General features: G+C 36.3%; 1 protein-coding gene across 1 annotated transcript in view; it reads right to left on the bottom strand.

Annotated features, from left to right (window-relative positions):
* LOC148949351 (uncharacterized) overlaps nt 1-17,992 on the bottom strand; it is a 157,279-nt gene that overhangs the window by 105,062 nt on the left and 34,225 nt on the right. Inside the window, exons 3-4 of the mRNA XM_089092681.1 lie at nt 17,448-17,646; nt 3,774-3,961 (exon numbers count right to left, since the gene is read on the bottom strand). Of these exons, the coding sequence (XP_088948807.1) occupies nt 3,774-3,961; nt 17,448-17,646 (387 nt within the window). The remainder of the gene's footprint in view (nt 1-3,773; nt 3,962-17,447; nt 17,647-17,992) is intronic.

The following is a 17,992-nucleotide window of genomic DNA, read 5'->3' as shown; positions in this document are numbered from 1 at the left end:
TATTTTAATGCTTTCTCAACTTTCTTTACGTTCCTTTTGTTTTCATATGATCTCATTCAAATAGTTCTTGTACAAGCCCCTTCTTCTCTCTAATAAACATCGAGCTTTTTCACTAATATTCCTAGCTGCAGTCCTAAATTTTTTCCCTAAGACAGCATCAGCAACTTCACAAATTGTTTTTCTAAAATTATTCCAACCATCTTCCACATTGTCAAATTTTAGACTCTCAAATTTAGTATTCAACTGTTCCTGGAAAGTTTCTCTCAAATTCTCATCCTGGAGTCTACTAACATCATAACTTCCCGGGAGGAAGTTAGCCTTCCGAAATTACAGATTTAAGATTTCAGACCCTAGGCACTATTTTTTTCTTTTTTTTAAAGAGAAATCACTTTATATACATAAATATTTACAAACTTCCAGAAGCCTGGTCATCCAGGCTTGTCAGGCACTATCTCCTTTCAACTTAACATCCTCGCCTTTTCTAAACAAAAAACAAACAAAAAAAGACGAGACACCTCTTGCTCACTCAATCCTCCGACGGGTACCATTAATATTCACTACCAATCCTTATACTGTTTGGCACTACTTTAGGTAAAAAAAAAAAAAACAAAAAAAAAACTAGATGGTGATCTTTACTTTTAACATCAGCAACAGCACTCCTATATAACCTAGAATCTTGTATTGATCCTGTCATTCTTCGGTGTACTATAACATAATCAATAAGGTTTGATGTCTTACCATCACGTGAATACCATGATAACTTATGGGCAATTTTATGACCAAACACCGTATTGATTATAACTAGATTGTTATACCACATAATTGCTAAAGTCTGTAGCCATTACCGTTTTCTTTTCCTACACCAAATTTACTTAGACTAGGATACCATCTATACCGATTTCTAACGACCTGGGCATTAAAATCTCCTAGTAAAAGCACCATATTTCTACCTAGAACCCTGTCTATTAGCTCCTGTAACTGTAAGTAAAATTCATCTGAGTCACTACTATCTCCCTCAGTCGGTTCTACAGGGGCATATACTGATACCCTCAACTTTTTAGTCATAAAATGAGCAATTACTATTCTATTATTAATACATTCCCAGCCTAAACAAGACTTAGCAGCTTCCTTATTCATCATTAGCCCTACTGTCTGTATATCACATCCTATCCACCATTTCGTGCAAAAAGTAACAATTTTTGCCAAAACACTTGAAGATTCTACTCGAGTAAAAATTATAAGGTAACCAGTCAGTTAAAAGAACACAGACAACAAGTCTGAGCTAGTTGTCTACAATATATAAGAATACTTCAATAAAGACGTTACCTAGGTCTTTCGTAAATGATTTTGATCACCAAATTTGATTTTGCAGTTTTGAAGCAGCTAAAGTTACAAAATTGAGGATAGAATTGCAGTATAAGCGTCCTAAAAAAGTACAGCTTACAGTCTAAATGCTTTTAACATGGTTTTCAGTTTTACCGAATTTTTTATCCAAAGATTTCTAAGCTTGTTCCTCCCCAAAATAAGCACAATTTTAGCACCACGGCCCCTAAGGTTGGGGCGGCATTTGCGTCCTGCTAAAAAATATAACTTTTTATTTTTAACACCTCTTCCCCCCCCCCCACCAAACTACAGTGGAATTTATGTCAAACGGGAGAAATATAACAGTTTTTATTTTTTAGCATCAAAGAAGAAAAAAAATCAACATTACGCTCAAATTTCCTGGAAGATTTTCTCTTTTTTATCACTAAACAACTTAGTTTCACTAATCTGGTAATTTTGCTTCTGCTAATTCGGTAATTGATTTTCACCAAAATTGAAATTAATTGGTGTTTGAAGTAACTAATCATAAATTTGAGCCTAAAATTGCAATTTGATAGTTGTAAAACAAAATACAGTGCATAGTAAAATTGTTTAAAAAATATTTTCCAATTTCAACCAAATTTTGTATTAAACAATTTCTGAGCTCCTTAGCTATCAATTTTAGGTTAATATTTCAATTTGGAAGTTCAAAAGCCAATCAAAGTAAGTAAACAACTCAGGAGTGGTTTTTTTTATATCCATAAAATTTGGTATTTAATGGTAACTATTTTCATTCCCGAAGCAATGTTATACGAATATCAAATTTGAATTTGTAAAGAAGGAGAGTTGAAGAAAGAAATAGCAAAATCCTCACATTTAAGAGATCCTGGATCAAACCGTTGGTAGTAACAAATACTAACAAAGAAGATCACGCCACATGAAAGTGCCACGTTCTAGCATTTGACATATAAAACACCTTTTTTAAACATCCTTAAAATGTTATCAAGCAAAAATTCTGAGAACCGTTGATAGGATATCTATATAGACTCCCAGTCTCAGAAGTGATAATGGCGAGCAGTATACCATTCTTCCCTAAACATAAATGCAGTCCATAAAAATAAACCGTTTTTCCAATGTTAAGACATAAATTAATGTCTTTACCCCATGTTTTCAAACTTTCTATGAAACATGCTTTAAATGAAGTGGATGAGCACTCAGTTATCACAGATTTAACCACTGATCTTCCTGCATTAAAAAGAATATAAACAAATATAGATGAATATATTACAAAGCGTAAAGTGTGGGTGCTGAGGGTACGAAATCTCCCTTTTTATTGTGGAGACGATGGTCTATTTTAAAAATTATATTTTATTTCGAAAAGACATTATATTTTTATTTCGAAAAGACAAAGACACAATATGAGCTTTTCTTTTCTCGAAGTATTTTTGTACAAAAGCTAAACTTTGATTCAAGACGGTCAGAGAAGGCATTCGCACTCCTTACATTTTGGGTAGTCTAAATTAAATAAAAAGACAAGTTTTTTCATATGAAACTAAAGAGCAACATCAAAATTTAAAATAAACAGAAATTATTCCGCATATTATGGGCCTGGTTCTTCTTCAACTCTGGCCCCTCTATGCTAAACTTAAATAGTACTTTATTAGAAGAGTGAGTGCAACAAATGTACGAGTTGAAAGCAAATGCATATCAATAATCTCATCCATCCTTGGGGCATTGGGAGAAATAGCTTTTATTCCTTTCCATTTACCCTTGTGTTTGAGAAGTCCTTCCTAAAGCGTAGAAGGCAAAATTCCAACTACAGCTTAAAGAGCGGATATTGAAGAGGGAGTAGCCTACCTCATATGAGGAATAATTTTATGAATGGAAGTTATCAAGTATTTTGCAATAGGTTGCATCAATATTTTGTTTATTTTAAGTTTTAATGTCGCTCTTCACTTCCATTTGATTTTTTTTTAACATCTAAGCAAGACTAGTAGTTTTTCATTTTATGGATACTTTTCACGAGAAAATTTTATTCTGAGTGAAGATTCTGGCTTGCAAAGATTCTGTTTTTATCAAGTAATTAAAAAAAAGATTTTTGCAAAATGAACAACTCAGCTATTGAAAAAGTCCCATTGTCTTAATATACCAATGCGCACTCAGTTGCAGATCTAGTGCGCGGATCCCCTCTTGGGTTGGGTACAGCTTTACTTTAGTGCAATCTTGACTTACATTTATACGAACCTGCCGAGCAAATGGCCAGCATCATTTATCCCCCCCCCCTCCTATTCCAAAATCCTGGATTCACCGTTGTGTACATCTTGCATGTACTACTGAATGTAAATGCTCTGTCAAAAGATTTGTACATACTGATTATTAGACAAGGGAATCTATAAGCCCTCTTTTTAAAACATAGGGAATGAAATGTTATCCAACCTTTGTTTAGAAACCAAAGCATAATTGAAACTAACCTCTAAAAGTTGAATAAGAGCTGGCAGCACTGCTAGTGGACGGCTGTCTTCTAACAGACAATCCAGTAGATGGGACTTTGGTAGACGAGATCTTAAAGAATTCTCGAAAGGCTTTTTTCCATGATCTTCCAGCTTTGCTCTGAAAATTTCTGCTGCCTCTTCTGGTATTCCTCGTTTTGTCACGTACACTGTAAAATTAAGATGTGCGATGCAATACTCAGTGACAAGCCAAACAACAAATCATCAACCTAACTCCACTATTCCTTAAATATGTCCAATTTTATTCTCCAAGAAAGGCATTTAACCGGACTTTGTTTAATTTCTGTCCATTATCTACATGATTTTTGGAATAAACCAGCTTAAGTAATCATCAACTGTTGCTATGATTCCAGTACTGTTAAGACTAAGGGTATGTGGGTGAAAATTTGAGAGAATGTAGAGGGGAAATTTGAAGTAAATCAAAACATACTATATGTGTGCAGATTGGCAAAAAAGCATGTCTCCGGAATGGATTAGGGTATTAAGTTGGAACTTTCAGAGAATACTTAAAGAGGAAGAGAAGGGCAGCAAGTTATGAACTTTGCCCAATGTTTACATATAGTATTGGTAATTGGGAAGTATACAGACGTTTTCTGGGGGAATTTTTTCTGATAGTGGGGAGTGGTTCAGGGGTGACGTGGGAGAATCTTTCTGTGGAGGAAGTTTTCATGGGGGAAGGGACATTGCTATGAAGGGGGTGCCGAATTTCCCAGCATTATTTAAAAAACGATCAAAATTAAATAAAAAAAAGTTTTCAACTGAAAAACTTTTCAACTGAAAAATTTTCAACATCAAAACTGAAAACGAACAGAAACTATTACGTATATGATTGGGTTCGCCCCCTCTTCAATAACTAGCTCTTTACGCTAAAGTCTTTTTAGTACTCTCAGAAGAGCTATTTATTCTAATTAATTGCCTTTGTGATTAAGGGTTCATTCTAAAAGAATTGGAAAAAATTCAAACTTTAGCGTAAAGAGTGAGGTATTTACTAGGGGGGCGAACCCCCTAATATACGTAATAAAAATATACGAATATAGAAGTTCGTTACGTGAGTTAATTTGTAAGTTACGTATATTTATTACTACTAAAAACGTTCGTAAATAAAATTAAACAACAAGAAAGCTATTTGGCCAAAACAAGTAAAATTAATATGCAAATTTCGGTTTAATTATTCATGTACGGTGAGCCAAAATCAAAACCTGCATTAATTTAAAAACGTTCAGAAATTAAATAAAAAAAACGAGTTTTTTTTACTCAAAGTAAGGAGCCACATTAACCCATAAAACGAACAGAAATTATTCCGTAAATGAAAGGGGCTGTCCCATCCTGAACGCCTCACTCTTTACGCGAAAGTTTGACTCTTTCTCACAACTCTATTTTTTAGAATAATAAAAAAGTTTAGCGCAAAGAGTGAGGCGTTGAGGAGGGGACAGTCCCTTTCATATACGGAATAATTTCTGGTTGTTTTAAGTTTTAATGTCGCTCCTCACTTTGAGTTAAAAAAAAAAACTCGTTTTTTTATTTAATCTACTTAAGAAGTGACATCAAAAGTATTGTTTTTTGGGCTATAAGACGCTTACGGATGGTAGAATTGATAAATAGCACGTAAATATGAGCAACAGGCTTCAAATGAGCCATTGAACGTTACTCTAAAAATTACTAGTAGGCCACTAGCCCCAGCTTTTCCACCTGAGACGTGGCACCAAAACTACTGTCTTTAGTGCCATTTGGAACTTACTGATGTTGGAATTTATAGGAAGGACGTAAATATGATCAATATGTTTCATATGAGCAATTAAAAATCTATCTAGATACCTGCGATACCAATACGCCCATAACAATACGCCAATACCAATGCGAATGATATCAATATGTCCCATACTGATACAGTGTACAGCCCTTTCCCCAGGGACTAAGGAGGGTCATATCATCACCAAAACCAAAGATATTTCAGAATTGTGATTGGATGACTTTGGGGGGAGTGGAGGGAGCCTTTAGGCAGGGGGCTAGTTGCCCTTCAATCTTTTTGGTCACATAAAAAGGACACTAGAAAATTTAATTTCCCTTTGATTGAGCTATTACACATCTCTCTATGATGTTCTGGTCACCCCCTAGCCTTGCTAGAAAAAAAGTCATTTTCCTTGTTGTTCAGGTAGGGGGGTTGTAATTTCCCATAACTAGGTTTTCGACCGTGCTGATTTTTCATTTTAATCTGACGCCATTTTTGAGGAGTTTCAGACTTTTTTTCGAATTCCCCATAATTTTCTTTTCGCAATAAACTTTTACTTTCAAGACAAACCGAAATAATAGTTACCATTCCTGAGTCAGTGTCAGATGGCATTTTTTTCACTAGGTAGTTTTTTTTCTAAGCCCGTTTTTTAACTTTTGGTTACTATAGGCTGTGACTCACTCTTCACTAGGCAGCAAGCGTTAGATTCTATTGATAGTAGAGTTTTAGCGAAGGCCTTATCATTGTATGGTATACCAGACAAATACATCAAAATGATTAGTGCTATGCAGGCCAACGAGAATAACACTGCTGCGGTTAAGGTGGGAAGTTAGGTAAGCAGCTGGTTTAGTGTTAAATCAGGAGTTAAGCAGGGTTGTGGTATATTCCCCTTTATATGGATCATTTTGATGGACTTTGTCTTGAGGAGCATAGGAAAGGCAATAGGAGAACACAGAATCAAATGGGAAGGAAAAACTTTCCTGGACTTAGATTATACTGATAATTTAAGCATCCTAGATGAAAGTATGGGAAAAATAAATGAACTTTTGGAAGCTCTGCGAGTTCAGGGTGCAAGAATAGGTTTGAAAATTAATGTTAAGAAGACTAAGTCGCTAAGGCTAGGAATAAGTAAAGATGAAAAGATAACGTTGGGTAACAAAACGATTGATCAGGTGGACAGCTTCACTTAACTTGGTAGTATTATTAGTAAAGACGGTGAGATAAGTGAAGATGTTAAAAGTAGAATAGCCAATGGTCAGGGTTTTCACAGTTGAAAAAGGTTTGGAAGAATATGAAGATCTGTCTGCAAACCAAGACTATAATATTGGAAGCTACAGTGATGACAGTGGTCAAATATGGTTCTGAATCCTGTGCGCTCCAAAAATCGGATGAAGATTTGCTAGATGTTTGTTAGAGAAATTTCCTTCGGATTGTTCTGGTTACCCGGCTGACTGACCCTATTTCAAGCAGTAGGCAGTACGAAAAGTGTGGTTCATCCCCGCTTTTTAGGGCTATTAATTAAAAAAAACTTTTTCCACAAAATAAGTTTTTCAAAGAAAAGTAGAGAACTCCATTAAACAAAGGATAAGCAAAAATAAAATCAAATAATCTACCAAGCGTGAAACTACCACAAATCAGCATCAATACATAAATGAAACCCAAAATGAACAGAAATTACAATAAATAACCGAGTCAAACTCAAAACGAGCAAAAATTAACATAAGTTGGGCTCAAAACTCCTATGCCTTCCCAAGGCCAGAACATAATTTGCACTTTAGTGAAACAAAATATAAATGTTTTTACTTTATAACTTTAATAAATCAAATAATATTAACATTTTGATTAATAAATATCAGTATATGCATATTAAACTGACAATGCACATTAATTTGTATTTTTTTCAGTAAACTGCAATTCAATTTCCAATCATATGAGCCCTTTTAGAAATTTCTAAAAAAAACTTTCTATATAAACCTTATATGCCCACAGGGCATAACTTACAAACCTTGCATTGAGGGCTCGGAGGCGGTTATCATCCTAAAAGACGTAATTTTCAGAACTTTCAACTGTGTTGAACAAAATGCATATCTCAAAATTTTGGTTGGATGTGGTTGGGAAAATGGTGGTCGTAAGAGGGGCGTTAGTCACTCTCCCATCACTTTCGACTATTAAAAAAGGCACTAGCCCTTTCAATTTCCATTTGAATGAGCCCTTTTGAAGTTTCTACGACAATGCTTTCAATAAGAACCTTATATGCCCCAGGGCATAAGTTACAACCCTTGCCCTGAGGGCTGTGGGGGGAAAGGTTGTCATCTTTAAAGACCTAATTTCCAAAACTTTGAACTACGTTGAATAAAATGGTTATCTAAAAACTTTGATTGGATATGTTTGGGGAAACGGTGGGTGTGAGAGGGGGGTTAGTTGCCCTCCAATCACTTTCAACTATTAAAAGGGGCACTACCCCATTTGTATTTCCAATCGAATTAACCCTTTTTCAAGTTTCTGCGACAAAGATTTCAATAAAAACCTTATATGCCCCAAGGGCCTAACTTATAACCCTTTCCCTGAAGACTGTGGGGGAAGTGTCCTGCTCAAAGGTATAATTTACTGAACGTTAAACTGCGTGGAACAAAATGGCTATATCAAAATTTTGATTGGATATGTTTGGGGAAATGGTGGGCGTGGAAGAGGTTTTAGTTGCTTTCCAATCACTTTTGACTCTTAAAAAGGGCACAAGCAATTTCCAATCGAATGAGCCCTTTTTGAAGTTTCTACGACAACGCGTTCTATAAAAACCTTATGTGCCCCCAGACAGAACTTACAACCATTGCCCTGAGGTCTGTGGGGGGTGTCATCCCCAAAGACCTAATTTCCAGAACTTAAAATTACGTTGAACAAAATGGCTATCTCAAAATTTTGATTGGATGTGTTTGGGGAAAAGGTGGGCGTGAGAGGGGGGTTAGTTGCCCTCCAATCACTTTCGACTATTAAAATGAGCACTAGCCCTTTGAATTTCCAATCGAATGAGCTTTTTTTGAAGTTTCTACGACAACGCCTTCAATAAAAACCTTATATGTCCCCAGGGCATAAGTTACAACCCTTGCCCTGAGGGCTGTGGGTGAGTGTCCTCCTCAAAAACATAATTTCTATGTGGAAATCAACTACGCTGAACAAAATGGCTATCTCAAAATTTTGATTTGATGTGTTTCAGGAAACGGTGGCCGGAAGAGGGGTGTTAGTTGCCTTCAAGTCACTTTTGACTATTAAAAAGGGCACAGGCGACTCCTATTTCCAATTGAATGAGCCCTTTTCCAAGTTTCTACGACAACTTCTTCGATACGAAGTGCCCTGCTCTAAAGGGAAAAAATAATACATTTTGCCAACATTGTTCTTATATGCCCCCAGGGCACAACTTAAAACCCTTGCCCTGAGGGTTGTAGGGGAGGATCCTCCTCAGAAACATATTTTCTATCTAGAAATCAACTACGCTGAACAACATGGCTTTCTCAAAATTTGGAGTGGATGTGTTGGGGGGAATGCTGGGCGGGGGGGGGGGGGCTAGTTGCCCTCCAATCACTTTCGACTATTAAAAAGGGCGCTAGCCACTCCAATTTCCAATCGAATGAGCTCTTTTCCAAGTTTCTACGACAACTCCTTCGATTCAAAGTGCCCTGGTCTAAGACCACGAAAAAAAAATATAATATATTGTGCCCACATCGTTCTTTACTTAGACAGCGCTATTGCGCTGCCTATGATAATGAGAGAAAGGTTGAAATGGCTTGGGCACGTTCTGCAGATGAAGGATGACAGATTGCCGAAGATTGTCCTTTTTGGTCAACCGTCAAGGGCTCAGTGGAAAGCAGGTGGACCGCGGCTGGGGTGGGAGGACGTCATACCGAAAGATTCAAGGGAAGCGGGAACTTCCAGGGAGGATGTAAATAGGCAGGCTTTGAATAGATTGGGATGGAGGAGGAGCGCGCGTAGCTGTGTTGGCCTCAGGCGGCTTAGTGCTACGGTGAGTTGTTAGTACTAGTAGTAGTCAGTAGTTATAAGAACAGCAAAAGAAAAATAAATATTTCGGTCCTCGAACGTGAAACATCTCTCCGCTATTTGAACAATGGCTTTTTAGACAAACACTCGTGTATATTTTAAAGAAAGTAGTATGAGCTAGGTGAATTAACTTTCGGGAATTAGCTTAAACATCAATTTCGCAATATCTATGAAATTTTCATTCACAAGGGAGGACAAATTTTTAGGGAAAACCATAAAAGAATCTTGAGGTATTTGAAGTAATTTAAGGGAGGGGGTCCTCTAACTCTTTAAATAGTTATGGATTAGTTAGTTATTTAAAAACTATATTCGCTAGCATTTGGCCCTATTTGGTCAACATTTCAGTTTTTTTTTTCACCAGAACATGGCACTTCGTTGCAGCGCAAACGAAAATGTAGCCATGCGAAAATGTTATCTTCCTTATTGCTCAAGGGGGACTATAAGCCTCAAATTTTTGGTTTTCGACAATACCAATTCCAAGTATGTACATATTATTTCTAATTGATATTATTTCAAGCGGTTTCAGGCTCTTCTTGATATTATAAAAAAAAAAAAAAATCCAATGAATTTGAACAAAATTACTATTGTCTAAGTGTTTGTTGGGAAACGGTTTTACTGGTCAGTCAAACAGTTCGTGGTAACGAACTGTAAGTAAGGAGCGACCCGGCTCAATGGTAACCGAAACTCTAAAAAACGGAATTTTGGTACCAATAGATACATCAAAAGAATCAGATTTTAATTTTGATTTAAAAAATATAAGTTTCATCGAGTTTAATTGCACCCATCAAAAGTTACGCACCTGAGAAAATTTGGCTGATTTTTGAAAAAAGGGGGAAAGACCCCCTAAACGTTATAGAACCTTAATTAAATTCATACTATCATATTCAGCGTATCAGATAACCCTACTGCAGAGGTCTCAAGCTCCTATCTACAAAAATGTGGAATTTTGCATTTTTTGCCAGAAGAAAGATCACGGGTGCGTGTTTATTTTTTTATTATTTATTTTCCCCAGGGGTAATCGTATTGACCCAGTAGTCCTAGAATATCGTAAGAGGGCTCATTGGAACTGAAATTAAAAGTTCTAGTGCCCTTTTTAAGTGACCAACAGAACTGGAGGGCAACTAGGCCCCCTCCCACGCTAATTTTTTTCTCAAAGTCACCCAATTAAAATTTTGAGATAGCCATTTTGTTCAGCATAGTCGAAAATCAAATAAATATGTCTTTTACGATGACTTAATCCCCCACAGTTCCCAAGGAAAGGGCTGCAAGTTATGAACTTTGCCCATTGCTTACATATTGTATTGGTTATTGGGAAGTATACAGACATTTTCAGGAAGAATTTTTTTCTGGTGGGGGGGGGGAGGGGGGCGGGAGAAGGGAGTTACTCGGGAGAATCTTTCCGTGGAGGATGTTTCTTTGGGGTAAGGGACATTTCTATGAACGGGGCGCCGGATTTCAAAGCATTATTTAAAAAACGATCAGAAATTAAATTAAAAAAACACGTACTTTCAACTGGAAGTAAGAAGCAACATTAGAACTTAAAATGAACAGAAATTATTACGTATATGAGGGGGTTCTCCCCCAAGCCAATACTTTGCTTTTTGCGCTACAGGTTTTTTTCTTGTTCTTTAAAAAGGGCTATATATTCTAATTAAACGGTCTTTGTGATTCAGGGGTTTGTGAATTAAATTTTATTTTAATTTTTAAAGCAAAGAGCGTGGTATTGACTAAGGGGAGAACCCCATCATATACGTAATAACATATAAGTAATAAAAATAAAAAAACAATAAAAAAAACAAGCGATACGGCTCAATAGTAAGCGAAACTTTTAAAAACGGAACTTTGATGTCAATAAATGTATCAAAAGAATGGGCTTATAATGCTGATTCTAAATATATGAATTATATTAAGTTTAGTATTACTCATCAAAGGCTACGAGCCTCAGAAAACTCACCTGATTTTTTAAAGAGGGGGAAACATCCCCTAAAAGTGAAAATTTTTTAATGAAAATCACACCGTCAGATTCATCGTATCAGAAAACCCTATAACATAGGTTTCAAACTCATATCTGTAAAAATCTGCAACTTTGTATTTTTTGCCAGAAGCAAAATATACGAATATAGAAGTTCGTTACGTAAGTTAATTTGTAAATTACGTCAGAACCAAATTTAGAGACAGCAATTTAGCAAAAGAAAAGTAAAATTTTTATGCAAATTTTGTTTACTTATTCAATGACGGCGAGCCAAAATAAAAGCTGCATTAACTAAAAAACGATCAGAAATTAAATAAAAAAAACAAGTTTTTTAAACTGAAAGTAAGGAGCGACATTAAAACTTAAAATGAACAGAAATTATTCCGTACATGAAAGGGGCTGTCCAGTCCTAAACGTCTCACTCTTAACGTTAAAGTTTGACTCTTTCTCATAACTATATTTTTTAAAACAATAAAACACTTTAGCGTAAAGAACGGGGCGCTGAAGAGGGACCAGCCCCTTCCATATACGGAATAATTTCTGTTCGTTTTAAGTTTTAATGTCGCTCCTTACTTTCAGTTTAAAAAACTTGTTTTTTTTATTTAATTTCTTTAAAGAACCGTTTCCTTTTAAATTTATGCTACTATGAGTCATGATTCCAACTTTGTAGTAGTTGCAGCTGCAACCTACTGGGTTGCATCTATTTTTGCAGCTACTACCAGAAGATTGGTAGCGGGAGTTCTGGAATAAGGGATGATACATACAAACTGTTTTATTTCTAAGATTACTAGAATTGTCCCATAAGTTAGAATTCAAAGATTTCCGCTATGACCACTTTCCTGTCAAAGGTAAGAAAACAAATAAACAAGGCACTTTTACTCATTCCCTTGTTAATTTTCTTTCTTTTCACAAACTAACGGACTGGTGATAGTAAGCTAATCTCATAGCTATTAATTATTATTCTGCCGTCATGATTTTATATCGTCTGCCCTGAAGATAAAGATTTTCTCAATGAAATTTCACTTTAAGGCTAGGCTAAGCTCTAACCGGTTTCTGTTTTGTATACCCAACCAATCCTAACCACGTTTCATTCTACCTTAATAACAACTAGGTCAAAACTGCTAAAAATGTGTGAAAAGACCCAAACCCATTATTTCTCTTTCCATCGGTGACTCCTTATTCGTGTTCCGTCCGTTGATTATGCACTTCAACTCGAATACACTCCTCAAAAGCTTTTATGAAATAACTAAAATATAAGTTTTTCCTTTAATTTTTTTATTTTTATATATTATATATAGTTATATTATTATTTTTTCTTATTTATTTTTATTATTCCACAAAACAAAGCAGAGAAGCTTTTGCTAATTTCGCCAGTGAGACCATTTAGGAAAGAATAAAAAACAATTACATCTTAGTTTTCAAGAAAAGTGGTATCAAATTTTCGTGAAATACTTGAAATAGAAAAATAATTTGATCCAAACTCGTTGAAGAATAATTTTCCTTTCAGAAAGAACAGAGCGATGTTAAAACTTATAACTGAGAGAATTTAACTTAAACGTAAGGGCGCTGCTGCTCGTCTCAGCCCTCTGCTTTCTACGCTAAAGTTTAATTTGGATCCGACACAAATTTCAGCTCAAAACTTCCCCTTTACTTAAATCAAACGCTATTCGTTACATTCTAATAGACTATAAATAAAGCAGAAGTTTAACTTTAGTTAAATAGCAATAGCCTACTTTTTAACAGTCAAATTACATTTAGGATCATGTTTGTTATTCCAATAATAATAATAATATTTTGTTACCCGTTAAAATGGAACAAGAGAGGAGTACAAAAAGACAAAAGAAAAAGATAAAGAAGAAAAACGAATTTACAAGACAAATAAAAACACATAAAAATACAATTTTAGACTCAATGCAGTACTTACTAGCAAGAAAAGACTGGTTGAACCTAGAAGAAACAAAAACAAACTGAGTTTTCTGGCGGATGATTTCAAACCACGGATGGCTTCTAACATTATTGTTGAACTTTGAGATCTGATTAAGGATTGCTGAAGTTGGGTCTGCTATATTATAATTCCTAATAAGAAAAGAATTTCGGGACCAAAGTGGGAGACGAAGTAGAAACTTAGCATAATTAAAGAAAACAGATCGAAGTTTACGTTTAACGCACTTGGGAAAAATTCTCCAAAAAGGACTCAAGTACAAAAAATGGGGGGAGTGCAATTGTATTATAAAGGCGAACTAAAATTTTTCTGTTGAACCTCAACTTATTTGACACAATTTAACTCTATGCAAAACCAATTCGCTTCTGTAGATGGTTAATAAGCAATCGACGGGTTGTTTTTAGAGTTGAACCGATAGGAAGGCCAAGGTAAGTAATGAACTGGACTAGCTTAACAGCTGTATTTGCAGGAGCAATCTTAAAACCATCAGGGACTGATTTCAATTGAAAAGCAGGATTTCCGACTTTTCTGCGTTAAACTCTAATCCGAGCTGGTTATAGTCATTCTCGAGAATGGTAAAGTTTTCCTCTGTACCTGAGACAGCGCGACTCGAATTAGATATATCATCCGCGTATGATATTACCGAAACATAGATATAACGCTAGAATCCAGTTGTCTTACATCTCTCTTGCCCTCAAATTATTGTATTATTAAAAGCGGTAGGTGAAGTTATTGCCCCTTGTCGAGGGGCAAATTGCCCCTAATGTGCAACGTTGCTCTTCCCTCTCCTACAAAGAAACACTTTTTTGTTCGGTTCTGGCCATTTGTTTTGCAAATATATCATAGTTAGAATATCAATAAATTGATAGTACAAACTGCACAGTGATGAGCTAAATAACGAAACATTTGACTCCGTTGGGGTTTGACCTCTTAAAGTGGCATTTTGTTCAAAAACAAAAAGAGAGAGAATTCTGGCGATGAAGAAAACAAACAGGACTACGGCCAGTAGAAGCAAAAGACAAAAGTAAGTTTTTTTTCATAATGCGTACTGATACTCAAAGAGAGTCGTTATCTCATAATACTTGCCATTGCGACCTTTGGTTCAACTTGGTCTAACATTGTGTTCAGCAGCTCGATACGACAAAAAATAGTAGTTTATTAAGGTACAGTGTTTGTCGCTTATTGAAAAGGGCACTCGAACAGAAAATTAGTTGAATGAGCTTTATCTTTATAATTGATGTCTAACTATGCAATCAATCAGGTCGTGGTAACGAATTGTAACCCCTTCTACTGAGGTTTCGAGGCCTTATATAAAAAAATGCCAAATTTTATATATTTTACGAGAATAACAGCTCGTTCAATTAGAATTCAAAGTTCTAGTTCTCCTTTTAACGTTAAACAATGATTGGAGGGAAACCAGCCTTCATACCATGCCCTTTTTTTTGCTACCCACCCACTTTTGGCCTCCCAACACATCCAATCAACAGTTAGAGGCAGTTATTTTTCTCAGAATATTCGGAAGGTCCAATAAACAGGTCCCTGACGACAGGACTCCCACATTAACTGGGGAGGGCTAAAAAAAACTATGCAAATTGTTCACAGACAGGTTTTGTAGTGGAAATAGAGGGAATATCTGATCTCGGGAATCTGACTTGCTTAAGACTTTCAGGAATTATTCTCATTGACAAGAGGACCACACATTTTTTTCGGGGTGAGTGTTAGAGATCCCAGAAATGTTCCAAAAAGTTTTGTTCCGGATAAGTTTGAAATTTATATAAGCAAGTCGGGGCTAACACACACCTAATGCACAACAAACTGTTTGGGGGCACAGGCTCCGGAAAATGGGACCAAAAAATGTCCAATTTCTTTTTCGTTCGTGCCAAAACTTATAGCCCCAAGTCCTGCACTAAGAGGACACGAGTGCAAGAAAAAAGAAACATTATTTGTCTGTTTCCAAAACGGGGCCCAACAAAGTGCCGAAAACTTTCATTCTGAACGACTTGAAACTTAAAATCACAAGTTTCACGACCAAGAGACAAAAGACAATTTTATTTTAGAGCTTATATCCCCTGGAAAAATAGGGTCCAAAAATATTAAAAAAAATTCCAATTGTCTTAACACTTCTAAGAATCGTTCTTCACCTAATTGGACCAAATCTTTTGTTAGGAAGGAGTAGGGAAGGAGTAGGGTGCTAGGATGCCTGGAAGTGGGCCAAAAAACAGAATGTTCTTGATCATTCTGAAATATACAGCAGTAAGTCTCTTTGCCAAAGGGATACCAAATAAAAAAAGAGAGAGACCTAATGAAGAAATATTTAATTCTAGGGTATATTCACTCCGGAAACAGGGTGCCAAAAGGGTAAAAAACTTTCGTTATGAATGGCTTCGAACTTTCAAGGGTCGTAACCTCGGCTAATAGGATCATGCATTTTGGTTGAAGAGAGGGGTGTTAGAGGGCTCGGAAACGTTCCAAACACCTCGTCTTTCCTAATCTGTTTGAAACTTGCAGTCGCAAGTCCTCGACGATGAAGAATCTAATACAGTATATATAAAACAAAACTAGTTTTGGAACACAATACCTTCAAAATGGAGCCAAAAAAGGCCAAAAGTTTTCTTTGGTCAGTTCAAAAGCTATATATTTAAATCGTTGGGCCAAGAGAATCTCAGTGTACAACAAAACTAGAAGAAAAAAACAAATAGTAGTCCTCCACCAAAAAATTGTTTGTGGGGACAAATAATTGTCCCCCAATAGTGTTTCACCGAAAAAGGCAAGTTTTTCTTATGAGATTGTATTTTTCGACGTCTTTAAAACTTTGGCCACTATGAGCTTTCTCCGTACTAGGGTAAAGATTTTGCTGCAACCATGACCTTCAAGTGTGTTCGGGTCCTCGGCCTGAAAAGTTCTGCTAACTTTCAAGTATATAGGACAGAAGGAAATTTGTTGTTTTTTAGACGGGGGAATAGTTTTAAATCGAACCGGAATAAAAGAAGAGACATATAAGAATTGACCAAGAAATAAAGACCCTTTCATTCGAGTCAGTTTTTGTCTATTCCGACAAAACGGGCTGAATCACATTATGTTGTTATTTTATTGATTTGAGGAGGTCTGAGCTGATTATGGTTGATTTGAATGGGGTTGAGTCAGACAAATTTGGGTTAAACGGAAATTGAGTTGAATGGGAATTGAGTTAAATGAGGGTTGTATTGCTGAGAAGGTGAGTAGAATGAGAGTTGAAACAAACGGGGTTGATTTGTACAAGGATTGGATTACACGGAGGTTGAGTTGAATGAGGGTTCAGCTGAATGTGGTTGAGTTGCAGGGATTTTGAGTTGAGTGAGGGTGGATTTGAACTGGGGTTGAGTTGCAAGAGGGTTGAGTTTTAAAGGGTTCAGTTGCACGAGTGCTCAATTAAACGGGAGTTGAGCTGCATGAGGGCTAAGTTGCACAAAAGTTAAGTTAAACGGGGATTGATGTTAAAAAGGAGTTCAGTTAAACGGGCTTGTACTGCATGAGGGTTCAGTTGAATGGGGGCTCAGCAACACGACACAGTAACACGGAGGTTCAGTTGCACCTGGGGTAAGATGCACGAGGGTTCATTAACAAGGTGTTTACTTACGCAAGGTTTCAGTTGCAGCGGAACCTATAAAAAGTGTTGTGATCAGACAATATTTTCCGTTAATATGACAAAAGCCTAGAGGACGACCCAAAAACAGATACCAAGTTAATGGCCTTTTAAGCTTCCTTCAGGTGAATACAAGTAAAATATTGAATAACAAAATTTACAAATTATGAGGGGTCATCGGGATCTTAGAGTCGCCTTGATGGGGCATGGCCCAAAATCAGATTGGGAACCACTAGTCGAGGTATTTAGTTTTATGGATTATCTGCGTTTCGGGCAGCATGAACGTCAAAGAATATAAAATAGAAATAGTGTACACTTACAATTTTCCTTTTTGGTTCGAGCCTAGGTCACTTGAAACTCCTTCATCTGTCTCGACATCACTGAAGTCCATCCATTCATCGCTTGTTTCACTTCTTCTTTCGTTTCCCGATCTAGAGCAAGTTATGCTAGGTGCCGGGGATTCTGGCAATATTTTTACAGGTTTGGGTAACTGATAGGAAAACAGTTCATCAATGTCTTCTGTAACAATAACAAAAAAAAAAATATCAATAAAAGTTACGAATAATTAAAACTTAGACTGACAGAAATTATACTAGAATTGAGATTCAGTGAAGATAGAATCAGAGATGTGGGGCACTGGTCTTGAGCATCCAAAACACAATTATTGAAAAGATTGGGAGATGATACTGCTCCTTGGCGTGCACCTTTCAAGACTGAAATGAATTTCCCACGGGCAACAGGGGGCATATTTTTATCCGGAGGTAGTTATTTTTAACCGAACACAAAGTCGAGAGTACATATCTCGAAGACAGTGAATGACCGAGGAATTCAGTCCACGTTTGGCCGCTTTGAGGAGTATAACTGG

Source organism: Artemia sp. Qi Xiang Cuo, chromosome 8 (assembly GCF_049724085.1).
Source record: "Artemia sp. Qi Xiang Cuo chromosome 8, ASM4972408v1, whole genome shotgun sequence".
NCBI lineage: Eukaryota > Metazoa > Arthropoda > Branchiopoda > Anostraca > Artemiidae > Artemia > Artemia sp. Qi Xiang Cuo.
Note: the sequence above shows the minus strand (reverse complement) of the source record. Positions and strands in the feature narration are given on the sequence as shown.